Raw genomic sequence first — 19,700 nt, 5'->3', positions numbered from 1 at the left:
TTTTGTTTGTGTTTGGTGCAGGATAAGTATGGCCTTTAACCCTCTACATGACTGGGTATTACTAACATGCCTTTTCATGAAAAGCCAAAAGAATTACAGAGTCAGGGCAAAAACCAGGGCTGAGCAGTCTCCACATTGCTCTCCCCCAGGGTTGTTATCTCTGGCTTTTTGGGGACCTGTCATTCCCAAACTGTAAAACATGTCCATTAGGTCCTGATCCTGCTTCTAGTCTCTAACTCAAACTGGGTCTGTCTGGGGGGCGTGAAGGAACACTTTTACAAGGAACGTGGGCTTTGGTGGGTGCTGCCTCTTGGGTATGTGCTCTGATTTCTTTTTTCACCCCCCCAGGAGACAACATGAACACAGTCTCTGCTACCTCAAATTCTGTAGTCCGGTTTCCCATGTGTTGGTAAATCCGCAGGGTCAGCATGCCCAAGGTGCAAGAAGTGGATGGGAAAACCCAACCGCCTCTTTCCTTTTGCCAGGTAAGTTTTGTTACCACCCACTCCAGCACAAAACCACATCGTAGCTGCACACAACAAACAACTTCTCCCTCTCGAGGGATGTCATTAATGGAGCCCCTGGGTAGCACTAAATTATGTGCGAGGCTGAAACCACTCATCTGTAATCAGGCAACAAAATCAAACTTTTGTTTAATGGTACATCCAGGCAGTAAAAATAAGGCCAGTGTAACTGCACTAGCAACACCAATAACAACAGCATGACACATCCTTGAGCAATTTGGCTGTGCGCTCGCCTCCGCAGCCAGTCGGCAGCACGCACAGCCGGCGCTGCCTGCAGCAGGCAGGCCACATGCCGTTAGTCAGCCCCTTCCCTGCGGCATACAAAATTTTTTTGCTTTTCTCCATCCGTTTCCTTTTGCCCCCGGCGATCCTGCCTGCACCTGACAAGGAGGCTGCAAGTACTGCAGCCGGAATCCAGGCTGGGGCAGGTGCTGCAGGCAGGATACGTACCTTGCATGTCAAAGGCCATTTAGCATCACCTTTGCAGTCACCTTTACTGTCACCAGCAAACAGCAGATGCCTTCAGGCGGCGATTCGGCAGGACCAAATGCAGTGGCTTTCTGGGGAGCCTGCACACTCACAGTCCTTAGAGAACGGGCACAAACCGTCCTGGGAGCAGAACCAGAGACCACGTCACCCGTCTCGGCTCTCACCACAGCTACGAGTATTTATTGTATTTGCTCCTATTTTCTTTTCCTGGTCCAAAGACTCTGGATTTCCTTTGTATAGCGTGAAACCACCGCAGCAGCAGGGCTGGCCAGGGACTCCTCTCTTGCTGCCCTGTATCTGTGGGGGAGTGAAACTTTGAGGAAATCAGTGCATTGGTCACATATGCCCTCAAAAACCAGCCTGTAGGATAAGGGCTTTGTTAAGGCAGGTGGCAGCATGGTTACAGCTCCCCTCGACAGGACGAGAGAACCCTCCCTCTTCCTGACCCACCTTGTGCGTACACACAGCACCCACCCACGTAACGGGCACCGGTGCTTTTGCCTGTTGGAGCAGGGCTCTTGGTGGCTGCCACAGGCTTTTGTGTCATTTGGGTGTCCCCTGGGAGTGTGAGGGCCCTCCACAGCTGGCCATGGACACCACCACAACAGAGCTTTGCTCCAGCCAAACTGAAAAATAAATTGCGAAATACAAATGGTGTGTTTTAGGTCAGATAAGGCAGCAAGTGACAGATTTTTTTTACAATTGCACTATTAATGCAGTTTGCCTGTCTCATCCTTTGCTGGATTTGAGGCTCTAAAAACTGTACACTTTCATGTCAGCTGAGGTTTGGATGGGGACCAGAGTGTGCTGGAAGGCTGTGCGTTTATGGCACAGGAAAAGCACTGGTCTGGCTGCTGGGGAGTTAAAATACAGCAAATGGCACTTCTTTGCATTTATCCAGATTCCAAACAGAAAACAAGGAACTAGTGTGATAGCATAAATACATGGAAAGCAATTCCACTTTAAGACGTGCTAAAATACCTTTGACTCAAAAAAACCCTGTGGCCTGGGCTGCACAGGAGTGACTGATGGTGGAAAAGCTATCAAATGTCCAGGTCAGCCAGCGTCAAGTTGACATTAGAACGACCTGGGCAATACGGCTCAACAAAGCTCTGCTCAGCCCATTCATCTAGACAGACCAGCTCTTGCTCAGGATAAAGAAATAGCCAGTGACAAAGGACATTCTGAGATAATGACAGCAGTGACTTCCACCTCTGTAAATGACTTATTTGTTCAAACCTGCTGCTCTCTTCACACTTCTGCAGTGTTTTGCAGTGAATGTGATACAGTATCAACCCAGCCAATATAAAACCTGCCTTAAAAATCACTGTCTTAGGAGGAAGAGGTACTTCCTCTTAAGTGGCTGAGCTAAACTATTTCCAAGCATTTCCAGTCTGGATCAATCCAGTCACTAAACCCTTGGATCAAGTACTGCTTTCGGTTACACCTGTAATAAGCCTGTGGTGGGTCACTGGGGTTGTTCCAATTTATACCAGTTCAGAAAACAGTCTGGAATGTTTTTGGTTTGGGTTTGGTTTTTTTTTTTTCTTTTTCTTTTTTTAAGCCTCAGTTACACAGTTCTAGGGAAAAATCCCACTGATTCAAAGGAGACGCTGGGTGGCTGTTGTCTAGGTAAGAGGAGCCCTGGCCCTGCTGGCATGGATGACGGCTGTTACTTGTTTGGCATCGCCGCCCAGGGCAAACCGTGCTCTGGGCAAGGGCCACCTACTTTCTGATTTCCTATGAACTTGCAAAGGCTTGAATGCACACATACACACCCTCTGAGTAGCTGCTTCATGAATAAAAGCTTCACAGCTTTTGTAAAAGTGAGCTAAAAAGAGAAGCAAACATACCAATATATCCTCTTAATACTTCTTCAGATGAAAAAAAAAGAGACTAAAACTTCTCTTGTGAAGTTAACTTCCACTGACTTCCAGGACCAGCCAGGAAGATACCACTGAGTCTCTTGGAGCCTGAATTCTCAGAGGTTATTTATAAGACAATTTAGTACCATGGTTTATTCTGAAAAACCTAAATCCTAGCAAAAATGTGTGCCTGTTCCCCTTCAGCTGTACAATGGGTACAAAAGCCAGATAGGCTCTAACTGCATACTTTACAGCTTTCTGCTATTATAGCAACAGGGCAAGAAAGCGCGTATGTACGAAGCCCTGTGTGCGCACAGCCCTCATCTCGGCTCAAAATGCAATTACCAACTCTTCTCCCCAGCTGTGAGCTGCAGAGGTAGGCAGCAGTGACACATGCTTGACAAGATGCCCCAGACCAGAGCACTTGTTCAAGCACTGATGTTTTCTTTATGAAGCAAGTGCTTCTGCAAGGGTTTAACTTTTTTATATGTGCTCCTAAATGAAAAATAAAAGAACCACAGTGTTCCTGTCTTGAAGATTTTTTTTTTGTTGCTGCTGTAACCAGTACTGAAAGAAGAGGAAAGTGCTCCATGTCCCTCAGAAAATGCACATGCCACCAGACTGGCTTTGGCTGGTGTGTCGACAGGGAGGTGCTGGAGGAAGGTTTGGAAATGGGCGCTGGGGGGGGGGTCTTGGAACAGGGAAACATTTTTGAGCCATTGCTGCTGCCTGGCCCAGCCTGTGGAAAGGGCTGAGCACAGAAACCCTGGCAAACCTGCAAGAGGTAACAAATTACTGTGGCTCTGAAATGAGAAGGTGCAAATCTTCACCAGGATGCATTTTTGCCTTGAGAGAGCTGGAAAAAAAAGGAGGTGAACATTAAAAGCATTTAAGAAATACCATGTCTCTCATTTCCATAGCAAAGGTAAGAGATTCAGACAAATAAACACAGTTTTACAATTTGTACCTGCAGTTTTGGGGAGATCGTATTTGCAGTTAAACAGCTAGCGTCCTTCCCTAGCAGCAAAGGATTGCGAAACCGTCGGTGGACAGAGCTTAGAAACGCTCTTGAAAATGCCAGTTATTCCCGCTGCAACCCCAGCACCATGCAATTCCAGTTTGTTCTTTATAAACCCAGCACAGATGGTGCATTACATGCTTTGGAGGATGCTGACCCGCTACTGTACTTAGTGCAAAGCCTGGTGCTGCTTCTTAGCTACAGAATAACAAGAAAATTTACTGTTTGAAGTAGATTGGGATCTGTAATCCCACACCATCAGTCAGATTGAAAGTCTGATTCCTTAAAAAGCAAAAGCTTGGCTGTAATACCATGGATATATACACGGATAAAACAGAGATGGCTTTGACATACGAAGTCGTTCATACAACATTCCTGTCACGTCACAAACATATCAGCCTAAAAGCTTTACTCATTCTATTACAGTTCCCAAGCCGAGCTGGGGCCTGACTGTGCCCATAGACGCAGCCAGCTCTACATGGCATTCCCACGTATTTTGCACAGGAATGTGCCCTCAGCCACACAGCTTGGTAGCTGCGCAGGCAGGTGAAGTAGCATGACAGAGCATCAAACCAGGCAGAATCAATGTAGATGTTCATTTTAAGTCATTTCCCTACTAATCATCATTCATTCTGAAACTGAATTCTGTACTTTGACATGTAGGTAATAAAAGCTTTGGTGCAAAATGGTGGACTTTTAGGCATGCATTTCTGTGAATTTCTGCATCCATGTCTCAGAGATCAGCTGGTCACATCTGTCCTGGTGTGCCCCTGCTCCCGCCTCCGAGGGTCGGTTTGGTCTGTTACCCAGAAATACAGCCTAACATACCTAGCACCCCGCAAGACAAATTACTTTTTAACTGGGTTTCTTTGGTTTTTGTTTTTGTTTTATGCAACCACAGCTCATAGTAGCTGGCTGAATGTTGGGTGGCTGGAGAAAGCTAAAAACAAACGAACACTGTCACTAAATGACATACGTAAGCTAACTATCCACTACAGGCTGCAGCTGCATTGCTGGCCACGGAGTGCTCTTCTCTCTGCCCACCACCAGGAAAGCAAGCTGGGGTGGGAGTGCGTTGCAGGGGCATGGAGGTTATTTATTGCTTCTGAGTAAGCTTTGGTGGTGCTCTTGCTCCCAACACACATGCTGGGTGATCGGGTTTCTTCCCCATTCCCTCTTGTCAGGGCTTTTTTTGGTATGTTACACATCTTGGGCAATGCATATAGCTCGTGCTCTCCCTGACCAACCCCTCCTTCTTCCCCACAGCTCACATTTGCAAACTTGGAGGGGAGTGCATGAAATTCTGGCAAACAACTTTTTTGGCCTGCAAAGATGGCAGTGTTCTTTAATGGGAGGTTTTATATGTAACTGCATTTTGCGTCTGCTCTCCCCAGCAGCATGCTTCGGAAATGCTCTGCCAATCCTCCCAAGCGACTTCAGTTACGCGCTACCAGAGAAACAGGATCATTTGGACAGGTGAACCCTGGCACGGCAGCAATGTCCTCTTCATTGCAAGCAATAATGTAAGCAAGAGAAAAAAGCTTGGCTTGGGGTATTGCTGAAGCAGTAGGCAAATGTGAAGCTGTGATGTTTGAGGGCTGGGTGAGCCTGCTCCTGAACCTGCTCAAACTCTGGCCCTGGAGAAGCCTTCATGCTTGTAGCTTTGCCTCTGTCCTGTCTCCCTCTCCTTCTCCCACAGCAGAGCTGCTTCGATTTTGCATTTTTTTATTCCCTTGTCTGACTGGTTTCCTAATATGTGTGGGCTGAAGATGGGGTCAGTCCGGGTGCCAGCAAACTGGCCATCACTCACCCAGACAGGCACCCGCAGGACAGACAGGAAAGAGCAGAAAGTCAGTGTCATTACTGAAAACGCAGCTCTTTGGCTGCAATTATTTTATGCAACTTGGTGCGTGTGCCTCTGTGTTTCTCCACGTGACGACAGGCATCGCTCCCGACCGCTGCTGGGTCTGGATGCCATGGTGCGGTAACCCCAGTTCTCCTGGCTGTAACTGTATTTTTGGGCTATCTTGAAATACATGACTCAACTGTCTTACCTGCGAAATGCCGCTGGGTTTCTGGAGAGAGCGCTTTGCCTTTCAGGGTTCCTTCTGCCTGTGGGCACTTGCTCCCTCCACGCCAAGGGAAAACTGGGGCAGGAACCTGCTCCTCTCCTCGGGTTCAGCCCTCTGCAGCGGAGCAGCATGTGGCCAGGCTCCGTCCCCTCGAAAACCCACCCCCTGCTCTACTTCCACATGCTCTGAAATGCTCCTTACGTTGCTCACAACGTATTTGTGATTAGATGTCTGTTTGGAGAATTCAGCTGTCTTCAAGTTTGGGTTGGAGCTGAGCAAAGTTCAGTAACAGAAAGCATTTTAAAACCATGTTTCGCAGAAGACTTGATCCGAGCTCCACTTAGAGCAACCCCAGCCAGCACTTGCAAGGTGGTATTTTGTCAGCGTTGAACCTCCGGTTACTCATTAATCATGTCACTCAGTTCAGATGGAGGACACAAAGCAAGGGGGAGGTGGGATATTTCCAGAACAAACCTATTTTTTGGTTACACAGGAATGTCTTAGTGTCTGCTTTGCTGACAAGCTGGAGCCCCACCCCAGCGATTTGTGCTCAGCCTTTGGGAAAAAGAGTGAGACCGCTCTGAGGAAAATGATTTAAAATGCCTTCAGATGCCTTTTCACTTCTTTTTATTTAATTCCATAAATATTTTCATAAGGCTCAGTGTCTTTACAACACTTTTTTAAACACTTTTTTGTTTTATACACACAACTTTGACACTTGTTTGACAGGGTCAAACAGTCCAATATAAACAAAATAATAAAACTGGCAAGTGCGGATCAGCTGGGTTACCAAAATCCTTTTTTTTTTTTTTTTTTTTTTTTGCTCTTACTGTTAAAACCCCAAAAGCACTAAAATATCAGTATTTGGCTTCAAACTAGAATTTTAAAAACCTTTTTTTTTTTTTTTTTTTTTAAATTCTCTGCTACAAGTCCCTGTCGTCATAGTGCCTTTAAACTCCTACAGACTCTTCTTTTCTTCTTAAGGAAAAATAAGCTTGGTGATGCCATGCAGAACTTACAATAGCTACTAAATATACATGTTCCCTGAAATGTAGCTGCAATGAAAAGATGACAGAGCATAAAGAGAACAAAACCAGAAACCCAAAGCACCACAGTGTACTATCAATAACATTGCAACGGATGGCCAGTGACCATCCAGAAACTGAAACAAATTTCAAATATATTTCTCTATGTATTATTTTCTATTTACAACTGTTAGATGCACCTAGGTTGGTTCTTGTTTGATCTTTTTGGAGAGGGTGGGGAGGTGAAAGTCTTGAATTTAGATCCTCTGTTCTAGTGTCTAGGTTAAGGGGTAATGCATGTCATTTACCTAGGGAAGAGGGTATTTTTATTTTTTTATATATATATATAGATTCAGACAGAGAAATACCGTAAACATGTAAGTTTTTTACAACTCTCTTGTTTCTGCATATGGAATGGTAAGTGGGTTCCTCCTGTCTGGCATTGAAATGAAAGTCTGTATCAGATGCTTGGTCAAAATCACCCCAGTCTGATTGCATCTACGCTGCTTCCAGCGCGTTCAGACACATGAGGCAGCCCAACCCTGCTCCCTATTGGGAAAGCCACAGTAGGTAGTGAAAGTGGGACCCAGTGCTGGTTCTTCTTTGTGATAATGCTCCATCTCTTGCAGCACCTTGGCAATTTATGGAGGGGAAGAGCTTTCTTGAATGCCATTGCCTGAGAGCCAGCCCCTCTTCCCTCTGGAACAAACGCCTGCATCTGCTTTGCCTGCCGCCTGGCTTCGGCAAGCACGAGCAATGCTAGTTTGTTTTGGCTTTCCGTTTAAGAAAGAAGCTGCGAGTCCAACAAGTGGCCTTGTCAGATCAAGCGAGTCTTGATTTATGATGCAAATAATGGTGTGGCGGTGGTGTTTCTTTTTTCCTAGTGCTGAATATTTAGGAAGCATCTTCTCATAAAAATTATGGATGTCTCATTCTCACTCTCTGAGGCACAAAACAGTAAATGAACAGGCTTAACTAATGTGCTTGTTACTTTTTTTCCCCTAAGCAATTAAAAAGGCAAAGGAATAAGTGAAATTTTCATCATGTTGACAACAGTCTGTAATCTCTCTCTTTCTCTCTCTCTCTCTCTCTCTCCATCTCTCCAGCCATTCAGAAATAGTAAAACATTTCAGTTAACTTCTGAGAACCCATCTCATTCACTTCTTTAAATACCCATTCTGTTAAAGAAACAAAATAATATTTGCTACATATTCAATATTAAAATCTGACCATAAAAATGCAAAGATACAAAAGAGCATAAAAATAATTTCTGATATAAAATTGGGTTGCTTCCTATTTGGGATTCCCGGTGTTTCGCAGCTGCCTATCACAGAGGGGCCACTCTTCCTCTCCAAAACACTCATCCGGCTTTGCTGTTTATTGATCATTTCTAGATTACTAAAAAGTGCTGACATTATTTTTGTACTTCAATAAAAAATATAGCCACTGCCTTGCAATATGCCCTGAAATAAAACAGGCTCCATCAAAATAATGAAATCACACTCTCTGCTCTTCCCATTCACTTGTATTTCCTAGGGGAGAAAAAAACATGTTGGCCTGGGGTGCTTCTGTGGTGTATCAGATTCAAAAGAAAATAATAAATACCATGATCAATCACTTCATCCCACATTTTCAAAGGAGCTTGCAGAATAGCTCTGCGAAGTTTTTAAGTTCATCTTCTAAATCTGGTTAAACAGTCTCATTTGCCCTAGGAAAAAAAAATCATCCCAGTGCACAATGATTTGTTTTACAAGCTTAAACATAAGCTTTCGCGCTTGCAAACAAATGTACTTAAGGCTGAAATTGTAGGAAGTGTCTTTGAAAATAGAGCTATGAATCTCCAGAGGGAGAAAAAGAGAGAGAAAGAGACCTGGAGAGCTTAGCTAATCACTTCAGAGCCCACTGACACTGATACACCTCTGCCCAACCGTTGATGCCGTTTAGATTGAACTGATCACCGATTTAGATTAGGTCACGCAATCACGGTCATACGGCTAAACTTCTCAGGTCACATCCCTATCTTTCCTGAAAGGCAGTTCTCAACTCCTCTGCAGCTCGGGTGCATTAAATATCAGGTAAATACTTCCAATTACTTAGGCAATGATCCTTCTGCTAAGGGGTCACTACCGGCAGCTCACGTTCTGCTTGGGAGGTCGGTCCCAAGCAAGGCCGGGGATCTGGTATGCAATAGAGTAGAGCAGGCAGTGAGTGCAGTCATGGTCCTCACTTTTGGGATCATTGCTCCTGTAAATGGCAATTAGTGGTTCATTAACACAGTACTGTGCAGGCGTGAGTGTGGCCAACAGGATGGGACCTTAGTTCCTGAAGAAGGAAAACTGGCCATTTGTTGGAGCCTAATAGCCAGTTTTCCTCTAGCTGGAATGGAGGGCATGAAGCCGTCAGTTTTTAAGCTTTTATCTTTGCATGGAAAACAAAGATAGGAGTGGGCTTTTCAGAGTCGTGTCTCAGCTTAAAAAGAAAATAAACCAAAGATAATCCCACAGAAATAAAACTAAGTGCAAAAGAAATCAAAGCCCCTGATATTCTTTTCTCAGTCTTACTCCGAGTGTGAACAAATCACACTGAATTGAGAAAGAGACAGTGCTTAAAAAAATGCAAAAAATTAACTGAGGAAAACCCATCTCTCACTTCCTAAAGAGCTGATATCCCTTCTGCTTGTTTTCATCTGCCCACAACAAAACAGTTAAAGCCAGAGAAATACTGCGCAGCAGAGCATGGTGCACAAGGGAGCACATCCAGACAGGCACAAGTCAGACCAGAGAATGCAGGACGGGGAAAGGGTCGATGCTCTTCGTTGAAATGGTAACTCTGGGGACAGCCAAGGAAGGGATGGAGAGGGAGGGAGAGGGAGCAGAGATCTCCCGACACTCCAAAAAACAAACAACCCCCCCCCCCATAAATAAAATCAAATAAAATATACACCAATGTAGTCCATGAGGAACTTCGATGACGAATTCACACAAGCGAGAAAGCATTCTGGGATGCCAATGATGACTTGAATGAAAATGAAGAAGAAAAGGAAAAAAAAAAGATGTCCGACCAATGGAATAAAATAAAATAGGTCACATGGTTAGAAATCATTGGTGCTTCCTAGTATCTAGTAGCAGATTGCTTCCCAAAAACAACAAAAAAAGTTTTTGGTCCTTCTATATATATACATATATGTATATATATTATTATTTTTAAAATGTTTGTGTGTATATATATATATGTATATATATTTAGTTGCAACAGTGCTTCTCCGAAAAAAGGTCCATCTATAAATATAATTTTATTTATTTTTATTTTTAAATTTTAGTTCTTTTAAGTTAAAATTCTCCATCTCTCTAGGTATTATTTTTTGAATGGTGTTAACCTGCTGAAGTTTTGCCAGAATGGTGCCTGGCTGCGTCTGGGTTCGGTGAACTCGAAGACCTGGGACTGGGATATGCCATCTGTCACCATGTATTGTCCCTGATTTAATGGATCCTGGGGTGGTGGGTAGGCTGGAGGAACCGACTTGGAGTAGCTCACACCTGCATCGATGATTGGGGGGAAAAAGAAACAGATCAGTCAAAGTGCAATTGGGTCAATAGTCTTTCTTCGTCATGCTATCGCTTCTTATCACTTAATAACCAGGGTCCCAAACAACAGGGAGACGTGCTAGAGATGGCAAATCTATGGAGGAACGCAGCAGCTGCCTTAACTTTCAGCTCAGAGGCTACCTACGCTAGACCATGAGTTAAAGATTTGGAAAAGATCCATTACTTTGGTACTGGCAGAGTTTTGCCTGCCCTCATGGAAAAGTCCTGCGTGACCTAATGAGGCACAAGCACGGCCAGGCCATGTGCAGTATCAATCCGGTCAGACGCAGGCAGACAACTGCATCATTCAACCTGCTCGCGAATTTAACGCTCACTGTTACCAAGCTCGTTTTCACCCTCCCTCCCAGCTACGCTCAGAAAGCGGTTTTGCCCCAACATGCCCCGGTGACCAGCCCCAAGCAGCGTGACCCCGAGGACCACTTGTCACCGGTTCCTGCGCCAGAATGGAGCAGAGCTGCTTTGGAGGAAGTGCTATGCTGCAGGGACCCGTGCTGCTTCAGCGCTATTCTGCCTATACAAAGGGCAACTCATTATTTTCTTTAGGAAAGTTTGTAGGACTTTTCCATAGGGTTTGTTTTAAATCTACCAGTCTGGTTTCAGCCAAAAACGGCTGCACACAATGCAAGAAAGACTGATTCTGCTCAATCCAAACTGGTAGCAATGGATGGACTGGCAAGGCTACGCTTTCAGGTTCTAGATGCATAATTCCCACATATGTGAGTCACAGCTCCTGTGCAGGAACGGGGTGAGGGATGCTGCCCTTACAGCTTTCCCAGGGAAAGGGGGAGCTTCAGCAAGCTGGGACCTACACAACCTGTTGTAAAGGAAGGAGTAGAAAGGGCAGCTCTGGGTGAATGGAGGTGGAACAGAAGGGAGGCAAGTCACCAACCACCGAAGCGTAGACTACAGGGAAGAGTAATATAGCTACTTCTGTATTCCTTCCCCACAACACCACTGATGAGGGATAATCCCTCCTTCAGCCTCAGGGTAGCGTGATCGGCTGGAAACCACAACTCCAGAGAAGGGCAGGAAGGAGAGAGGAGCAGGGCTCTGAAGCAGGTTGCTGTAAGCTCTGGCCATCTCTGGATCCCCTCTGCTGCATGCAGAACTGCTCTTCCTTCTGCGGGGAGGGCAGCCCCGGCTGCATGACGGGTGGCAGGCTTCGCAAGGGCCATCTCGAGGCCATTGCCTCCCCTGGTTTTAACCGCAGGAGCGAGGCGACTCTACCCAAGTAGATCAGTGTCCTCATCTGGAAAGCGGGATGGCATCACCCACCTACCTCACAGGAGGGTTGTGAAGCTAAATTAATTAATGTTTGTAAAACACTTTGAGATCCTCGGCTGGGAAGGTGCTAGAGAAGGCAAAATACGGTGATTAGCACCCAGGTACCACAGCAACGTGTGTAAAAGAAATGCGACTCTTTGCATTCAGTTAGCGGTTCCTACCCACACACAAACACATGCTTTGTGGGACCAGTGCTGGCCGGCCGGGGCACAGGAAGGCTGCACACAGTCGGGTACTTACAGACAAAGGAAAAAGCCTCACAAAGTGCACTCACGGAGCTCATCAGACAACTTTTATACGTTGCCGCATTATAATTCAGGACCTCTTTTAGATACAAAGCTAAGGCTTTAGTATGGCTTTAGAAAAGAGAATTAATTCGCTTCCCCTTGCTGTAGAATTTACCAATCAAGGGTTGTTAAAATCCTCAGAAGGTTCAAACCAAATGGAGATATCATCTTGACTATGTCTAACTGATTTCTCCTTCTTTACAGCAAATACCATCAAATCATGCAGCTCTCTGTCCACCGTAGGGAGTAACCAACATCTTTTGTTACGGTGGACAAAAACTGCTCCATGATTCATACTTCTTAACCTTTAACAAATTCATCACAGTTAATATTTCAAACTTATTTGAAAAGAACAACCTGGACAGTGTAACCAACTGCAGAGTCTGCTCTGGAGGGCAAACTCTAGCCCTGAACCCATACAAGACTGTAGACATTCTCTTGGAGGCAACCAGCCTTTAGTGCCTTGGCCACTTCTCCCAGCAGACACTGGTGAGGAATTTTAGGATCTGTGGGAAGGTTAGGATCTGGTACAGGTACCTTACATGGCTAGCGTTGGGAAATAGATCTTCTGTCTGGTACATGGTTTGGATCTTTGACTGACCCAAAGGACCAGGAATTACTTCAATGGCAAATAGTCCTTGTGCCACCAAGATTACTAACGTTCTACAACACAAAAGAGCTGTGAATCTAAAGCTGCTACTAAGGGACATACAGCAATTGTTTCTAGCTTTGGAAGACCTTAAAACCACATTGCTTTAATGACATGGCCCAATGTCTTTTGCATCCTGTGGCTGCACAGTAGCAGTCAGCCTTATGATGCATCTGGTCCGCCATGCTGAGCTGGGCTGAGGTCTTTATTGTCTCTAAACCAATTTGTGAAGGGTAAACTAATGTATTTTAATCATGATACAGAAACGCTAAGAAATGTCCTGCATCAGCAAATTGTTATGCACTTGGAAGGCTGAAGAAGTAGAGAAAAGACAGTCTGGCTGAAGTCCACTGACATTGATGGAGTTACACTGCAAAGAATGTAATCCATAGTCTGTCTTCTCCAAAAGAGAAAAAGGCAGACTCCCCTGGCCAGATCACTAGCAAACCCCATTCAGTTCTCTCCCAAAATAGCCTTTTTTGGTCCAAACTCCTGAAAAATGTCTATCCTTGCTTGAAACATACCCATGCACATACTGCCACTTCCCTCAGTGAAGCAGCTTAGACCCATATTCTCAAAGTTGTACGCATGGCCCTGCTTGAGGATCTAGGCTATGGGCATTAACATCTAAGCTGGATGAACGTCAAAAGCTCCTGGCTGGTTCTACTTGAATAAGCAGCCGAAGGTTTGCATATTTATCAAATGGCCTCCATGGCCTAAATGATCAAAACTGCAGATCTCAATGGCATGCATAATTACTGTGTGTTTGTGGGCATGCAAATAAAAACATTTGTGCTCTGGCAAGTCAGGCTGATAATTCCGTAAGAATACATTTTCTTGTGAAACTGTGATACAGCACTTCGCAATAGCTTGAGGTGCCCCAAGAATGGCTTTTTTTGTTTTTTGAACATACCCATGTTCTTGACAAGGTAGAACACAGGAACTGGGGGTGGGGAGGGAGATTAACCTAATCTGCACATCTTCAAATCCTGAGAATGAGCAATTTTGGGAAAAAGTATGACAGGTTGGTTTTTTTCTATTCTGCACTGAAGTGGTTTGCTCCCTTACCAGAACTCGGGGCCGTTGTGTAGAATTGTCTCGAGGGAATTTTTTTTTATGTGCAAAGCCATAACTCCACTGCAATTCAACAGAAAGAAATGAGCAAAGCTCTTTTCCAATGCAATTTTGGGCTGCTTGGCGAACAGCATTCATAGCGCAAAGGGAAAGAATCGATAGGTACGTAATGATTTCTAGACACAGCTGCTGCGCTGCCTTTCCAAGGCGTAAGAAAGCAGTTATGCACCAATGACCAGACTTGGAGCTCCTTCTGCTGGTTCATGCATAATTCTGCACTGTAGCAGAATATAAAGGCTGCAGCTGCATAGCAAGATCGTTCGGCAGGGTGGGGGTTGTGGAAATCTGTTCAGAATGAGAAAAAGAAAACTCCGGGGTTTATAATTTGGCTAGACAAAACTGGTAAAGAGAGATGCTGCGCTGTCAGTTGAAATCATGTCTTTTTTTAGTACTGGGCAACGTCACTTGCAATCTTTCGGATTTCTCAGCTCAGAAGAAAACACAAAGATTTAAAACTGTCTCTTTTTTCCATTCTCGTTCTTTTTTTCAAAGCCTCTCTTCTATTTGAGGTTATAACACAACTTCGGTAGCACTTGAAGATTTAGGAGCATGCTATTAACTCACAAGCAATCCACATGGACACGTGCAGACAGACCCAGTTGTAATATAGCAGGACAGCTACATTAACACTGCACCTTTCCAGAGTTAATAGAAAACATACACAGAATACACTGAGATTTGCCTATATATAACCATGGAAACTTGCCTTACAAGCTGTTTATTCCATCCTCAACCTCTAAGATTTTAGCTTTTACTTTGACCAGCAGCTATTTCATAGGCTTTTCTTCTACCTAGCTGTCTAGATACCATGCTGTTCATTAGCCAGAGTTGAGTGGGAGACAATAAAATATCAACACCTGCTTTCTCTACTGGCCGAGTGGAGGCTGCTGGTAGGAGAAGCAGCAGTGCTCTGTGCTAAGGAGCCTTTCATCTACCTGTGATCTCAATAGCAGCTGAGCCAACTTGCATCCTTCAGGAGCCATGCTCAAAAATCCCATAAATTCAGTTTCCTTCTGAATATTGTAACCCATACACAACGTGGGGTAGCCGGGAACATACCTCAAGAACGCTAATTGTTGTATGGTTAATTACTCCTGCAATAGCAACAAGTTAAAGAAAGAAGCAGTAATGGCTGAACAGGTACAGCGCTTTGCCCTTCTTCAGCACATTTCAACAGAGGATCTCAAAGCACTTCACCACTATTCCCTTGGTTGCTCTTTTGTTTAGAGTTGGCAAACTATGCTGTGTCTGATATTAGTTCTGCTCCCTGATTGCAGACCTAGTTTTTACGGCAAGAGGTGTGGATGGCAGCTGTGAACAGGAAACGTCTGCGTCTGAAGGCAGTCCTGGGCAGCTGCGGACTTCACTGATTTACACTTCCATGCTAAAGTACCCGACTCCAATTTTGTCATACTCGCCCAACTCAAGAGGAATTTAAGTGGTCCATTAGCCATGGCTCTTTACGCAGCCGGGGATTTTACTTGATGGCCTGGCAGAGGTAGGTATTACCAGGGATGGTACCGGTGAGGAGAACATGCCTTAGCTCCCTTTTCTAACCACTAGCCTAACTTCTCTGTTTTGGAGGCAGAGGGTGGGAAAAGAGCTAACTGCAGCTTGAGAAATGCAACAGAAGAAAACAGTCATCTTGTATCCTGACTATTCCACAGCCAGCCACACTATCTACAAATACTGAGGGAACTTGACCTTCCTGAGTCTATTTATCAAGTCTGTTACTGCAACCTGATGTCATTAGACTAGACATTAAGATAATGACTCCTCATGTGATAAGCAAAAGCTAGATGGAATAAATGATACTAGGGCTTTATCAATCAAAGCCAGGTGAAAACTAATTTATCCCATCTTGTATTTATATAGCCTCCCTCTCCTCCAGCATTCTGTACATGGATAGCAAAGACCACTCCGTCGGTTTCATGGGTAGGAAGAGATTAGTTCATCCATCGCTGCCCTGAAATGCAGCCTCTTCTGGGTAGCAACACTGCCGCTTACCTAAAATACCTCACCAAACTGAAAGTGCAGGAGTATCTCAGCTGACAAACTTATTTCAGTTGGAATCTCAGTATGACCCTGATGTCAACATCTTGGCTCTTCACATGAGGGCCAGTGGAAAACCCAAGAGGTCCGTTTCACATCTCACCACAAAAATCCCCTGGAGAATTTGCTCAGAAGCATGTGCCCGTTGCCGAGTCACTGGTACCATCCTTAGAGATCTCCCAGCCAAGAATTTATTCATGATTTGCCTTAGCTTGTATATCTGACCGCATCTCAGATGATACTACTGACTCCAGCTGGGTTACTAATGCCTTGAGTGAGAAGCCATCTATCTAAACTATCATCAATGAGACCAGTGCTTGCGCACCCAAAGCACAAAGTGCTTGGGCGAGCCGCAGATGGGCACTGCACGACACCTACATTTTGGGTAGGGTCTGTATTTTACAAGCAATGGGATAAGCTCTGTGATTTCTCTGAATCTGTGGGGAAATACCACCGAGAACATGATTAGCTCCATTCTTTCACCTACACTGGGGGAAGCTCTGTGAAAAAAGGGAAGTGACCCTGATTATCTGAAAATGCAAATGCCCCTCTGTTTAAAGTGGTTAGTCTATGTGTTGCTCAGTCTCCTTCAATCCCCCCGAGGCTGTGCCTACATGTGTGAGTAGGATAGGGAAACATGTCAGGGCCACGTCAATCTTGTTAGCAACAAAGATGCAATAAAATAGGCTTAAACACTCAGGAGAATGACAGGAGGTACCTACAGACTCTGTTACCTGGTAAGACCTGTCCGCGCCAGCTGGATGAAGCCAGCACAAGTATGCTAACATGCAGTCATCTCGTTTTGCTATGCAGACTTGCTGGGGGAGAACTTGAAGTGCAGAAGTGTGAGAAGCCAGAGAAAAGCTGTTGGGTGTTTGGGTCAGGGTTTTTATGACATAGCTCGCCGTGAGCTCAAGTGATCAGAAAGGAAGAAATTAGCAGCAAAATTCAGTGATTCAGAGGGTGCTTTACTGCAGGCCAAAGCAGTTCATGCCAGCTGTTGATTTAACCCCTGCTGGGTTTGCCTAGCTGAGTGTTTAGGGGCAGATTTAATGACAGCATCCTTCTAAGCTCAGGGTGTGATGTGATTGAATATAGGTTTCCCTCCTTCCGCAAGTCCCAGACCACCAGGCTAAAGGCTTGTCTGGGCAGAGGGCATCTGCTTTGGTGAAGCTGTGGCACAGTGCAGAGGAGAATACACAGGACAAGAGCGAAGGGCACGAAGGAGCTGGCTCATAGCATGGGTCTGAAGAGCTCTCCTGGGGTGGGAAACCCTAAGGTCACTTCTTTAAATTTGAACAGACATTTCATTTTCCAAAATGGAAAAATTAGTGGGAAAGGGTGCGTTAAGAATGGGGTCCCCTTCCCAGGCACTGGAACCTCTAATCCCCCTGACTGACAGCTTCCAGGAACATAAGCAAAAATCCCTTACATGTACATGCTGTCCTGCATGGGGACAGATGTGGACAAAGCTGGGGATCAGAAAAGTAACTGAATGTTTCTGAAAGCTGCAAACACTAATCTTTAGAGGGGAGATTAAAAGTGGCCAGCAGAACAGAAGCCCTCGATGGATAGAGGCACTAAAGGAGCCTTCTGTTTTCAGACACTTGGAAAAAGTACCCTGGATAATCCTGTGTCTGTGTTAAGGATGGACTGGAGATCCACAAAGGATCCATTTTTAAGGGAACTTTAGACTTGTTTCCACTGCTTTAGTCAACAACGAGCACAATTTTGGAAGTGCAACTGGATGCTATCTTAATGTTGCAGTGTCAGTGCAGGCAGTGAAAGTCCTCAGTGGTACCTGGACGTACCTGCAGAAAAGTTGCACACTTGATTGGCTGTAGCTTAAAAAGGGCTGTGGGGTTTTTTGTTGTTTTTGTAAGTCAAGACAAATAAATTTCTCTGTTACTTTACTATTTCTAGGAGACACCACACTGAATTCTATTCCCAGTTACCACACTGACATTTAAAGAAGCTAAAGGGCAGTAACCAAGAGGAAAAATCTTGAACAATCAATGCAAAAAGAAAAAAAAACCAACAACAAACAGCCCTTTTCTCTATCTGTTGGTAAAGTGCAGAGCCAACACTACCCATTTACTTTATGTCTAATGGACTTAAAGAAGGCCAAAAATTGGTTTAATGCTGTCTTAAGGCACCTGGTCTAATATCATTACGTTCTGCCCAATCCAATAAGTAGTGCAAATCCTAGTATATTGCTGAAATCTGACCTTGCGCATCATTAAATCGATTTGGAAGGAAGCCTGGCACTGCATGTGTGCACGCATTTCTGCACAGAGTTGAGCATTAGGAAGGGGTTTCTTCCAGAGGCGGCTGACTTCTGCCCCATGGAGGACCCTCATTTTGGGATCAAAAACTTCTCAAAACACTGAGAGTTGTGTTCTCTCTTAATAACCTGGATAAAGTTTTCACTAGTTTAAAAAGCTGAGTTTAAGGTTTCTTCCCCTGCTATCAGCTGATCTCTCAGCGTCTCTCCCTCATCTGCTGCAGTGAGCAGTGGTTTAAATGCTTCCTTTTCAAATGCACGCCAGCCAGCTCCAGAGTAATACTTCTGGGAGGTGTGGTACAACACTGCATGAAATAAGCGGCGGTTTATACTATTTGAAAAATGTTTTTCTGCTTCACCTCTAACAAAGTTGATTGCATTTTCCATTTCACTTCCTTCACGGCTTTTCTCTCTTCCTTAAGTATTCTGTGACAGGGAAATTACCATGGTTTCCCATTTAAGAGGTGGAGGGAACAACTGAGATAATCTAGAAACAAGTCTGTAACAGGCATCCACTGACCGGGGAGCAGGGCTCTCGACATGTCAGGTCGAGCGGTTGAGCCGTCAAGCCCTGCTGTAGCCACTGAGACCTGTCCTGCAAAGTCCATAAATTTAAATGAGTAACTAGTTCAGTTGAATGCAGTGGAACTATTCCCACTCCTAAAGGGCTTCACTGCTTTCCACGTATTAATGATGCTTCAGAACCAACTTAAAGCCCCTTCCAATTCTACTGTCGTGCTGTGGGAGGCTGCGCGGGGATGGTGCCTGCAGGAGGCAACCTCCTGGTGCTGGCACACCCGTCTGCCTGCTCCCAGCCTCGAGGGCTGCACCTCAGCCTCAGCAACACAGCCCCAGGTGCCTGCCAAGGTCTTTGGCAAAAAATTTGTTGGCAATATATGTAAAATGCACATGGCAAGATTCAAAAAATCAGTCACTTCTAGTTAGCCAACTCTCAGGAATTTTCTCCTACCTCCCCCTTCTGAGAAATGCCACCAGCTCCCTGCTCCAGCAGCCTCACATATCTCTTTGGGTCTTGGGCACAAGTCAAACCACAGAGTAAGAAAACTAAAGAGTTTTCAGCAAAACATTCAGTGCCGGTACTTAATTTAATTAATCTGAGACTGGGCTATGATTACTGCAATGTAGGACAAAAGAAGCAGAGCTACTAATTTAATGACCCTATTTGTTGTTTTTCAGATTTCATGTCTTACGTAAAACAAGTAAAGTAAAAGTAAAAAAAAGTAAAGTAAAACAGGCTTCCTTAACTTGATGCTTGGGGTCTGACTCGAGGACTTCATCTCAATAAGAACTGCCAGTGTTATAGCATAAGCTCATTCTTCATAAAAGAAATGCTGACTGGTGTTTTAGGAGCTGATTAATTTTATAGTCAGAGAAGTCTAAGATAATAGCCC

The 19,700-nt window shown here is 44.8% G+C and overlaps 1 protein-coding gene and 1 long non-coding RNA gene across 16 annotated transcripts in view; one reads left to right on the top strand and one right to left on the bottom strand.

Annotated features, from left to right (window-relative positions):
* LOC138690685 (uncharacterized) overlaps positions 1–19,700 on the top strand; it is a 52,124-nt gene that overhangs the window by 16,527 nt on the left and 15,897 nt on the right. For 3 of the 5 annotated variants that reach the window (XR_011329441.1, XR_011329437.1, XR_011329439.1), the window contains exons 2-3: positions 349–485; positions 5,291–5,419. This is a non-coding gene — a long non-coding RNA (uncharacterized lncRNA). Of the gene's footprint in view, positions 1–348; positions 486–5,290; positions 5,420–10,344; positions 10,550–17,927; positions 19,514–19,543; positions 19,575–19,700 lie in introns of those variants that run through there. The other 2 variants (XR_011329438.1, XR_011329440.1) reach the window with 2 other exon arrangements.
* ARHGEF9 (Cdc42 guanine nucleotide exchange factor 9) overlaps positions 6,579–19,700 on the bottom strand; it is a 193,382-nt gene continuing 180,260 nt past the window's right edge. For 8 of the 11 annotated variants that reach the window (XM_069810875.1, XM_069810885.1, XM_069810880.1 and 5 more), the window contains one exon: positions 6,579–10,529. In XM_069810875.1, the coding sequence (XP_069666976.1) occupies positions 10,348–10,529 (182 nt within the window). In that variant the 3' untranslated portion in view covers positions 6,579–10,347. Of the gene's footprint in view, positions 11,950–19,700 lie in introns of all 11 variants that reach the window. The other 3 variants (XM_069810876.1, XM_069810878.1, XM_069810877.1) reach the window with 3 other exon arrangements.

The sequence above is a fragment of the Haliaeetus albicilla genome, chromosome 23, assembly GCF_947461875.1.
Source record: "Haliaeetus albicilla chromosome 23, bHalAlb1.1, whole genome shotgun sequence".
Taxonomy (NCBI): domain Eukaryota; kingdom Metazoa; phylum Chordata; class Aves; order Accipitriformes; family Accipitridae; genus Haliaeetus; species Haliaeetus albicilla.
This window is presented reverse-complemented; position numbering and strand designations above follow the sequence as displayed.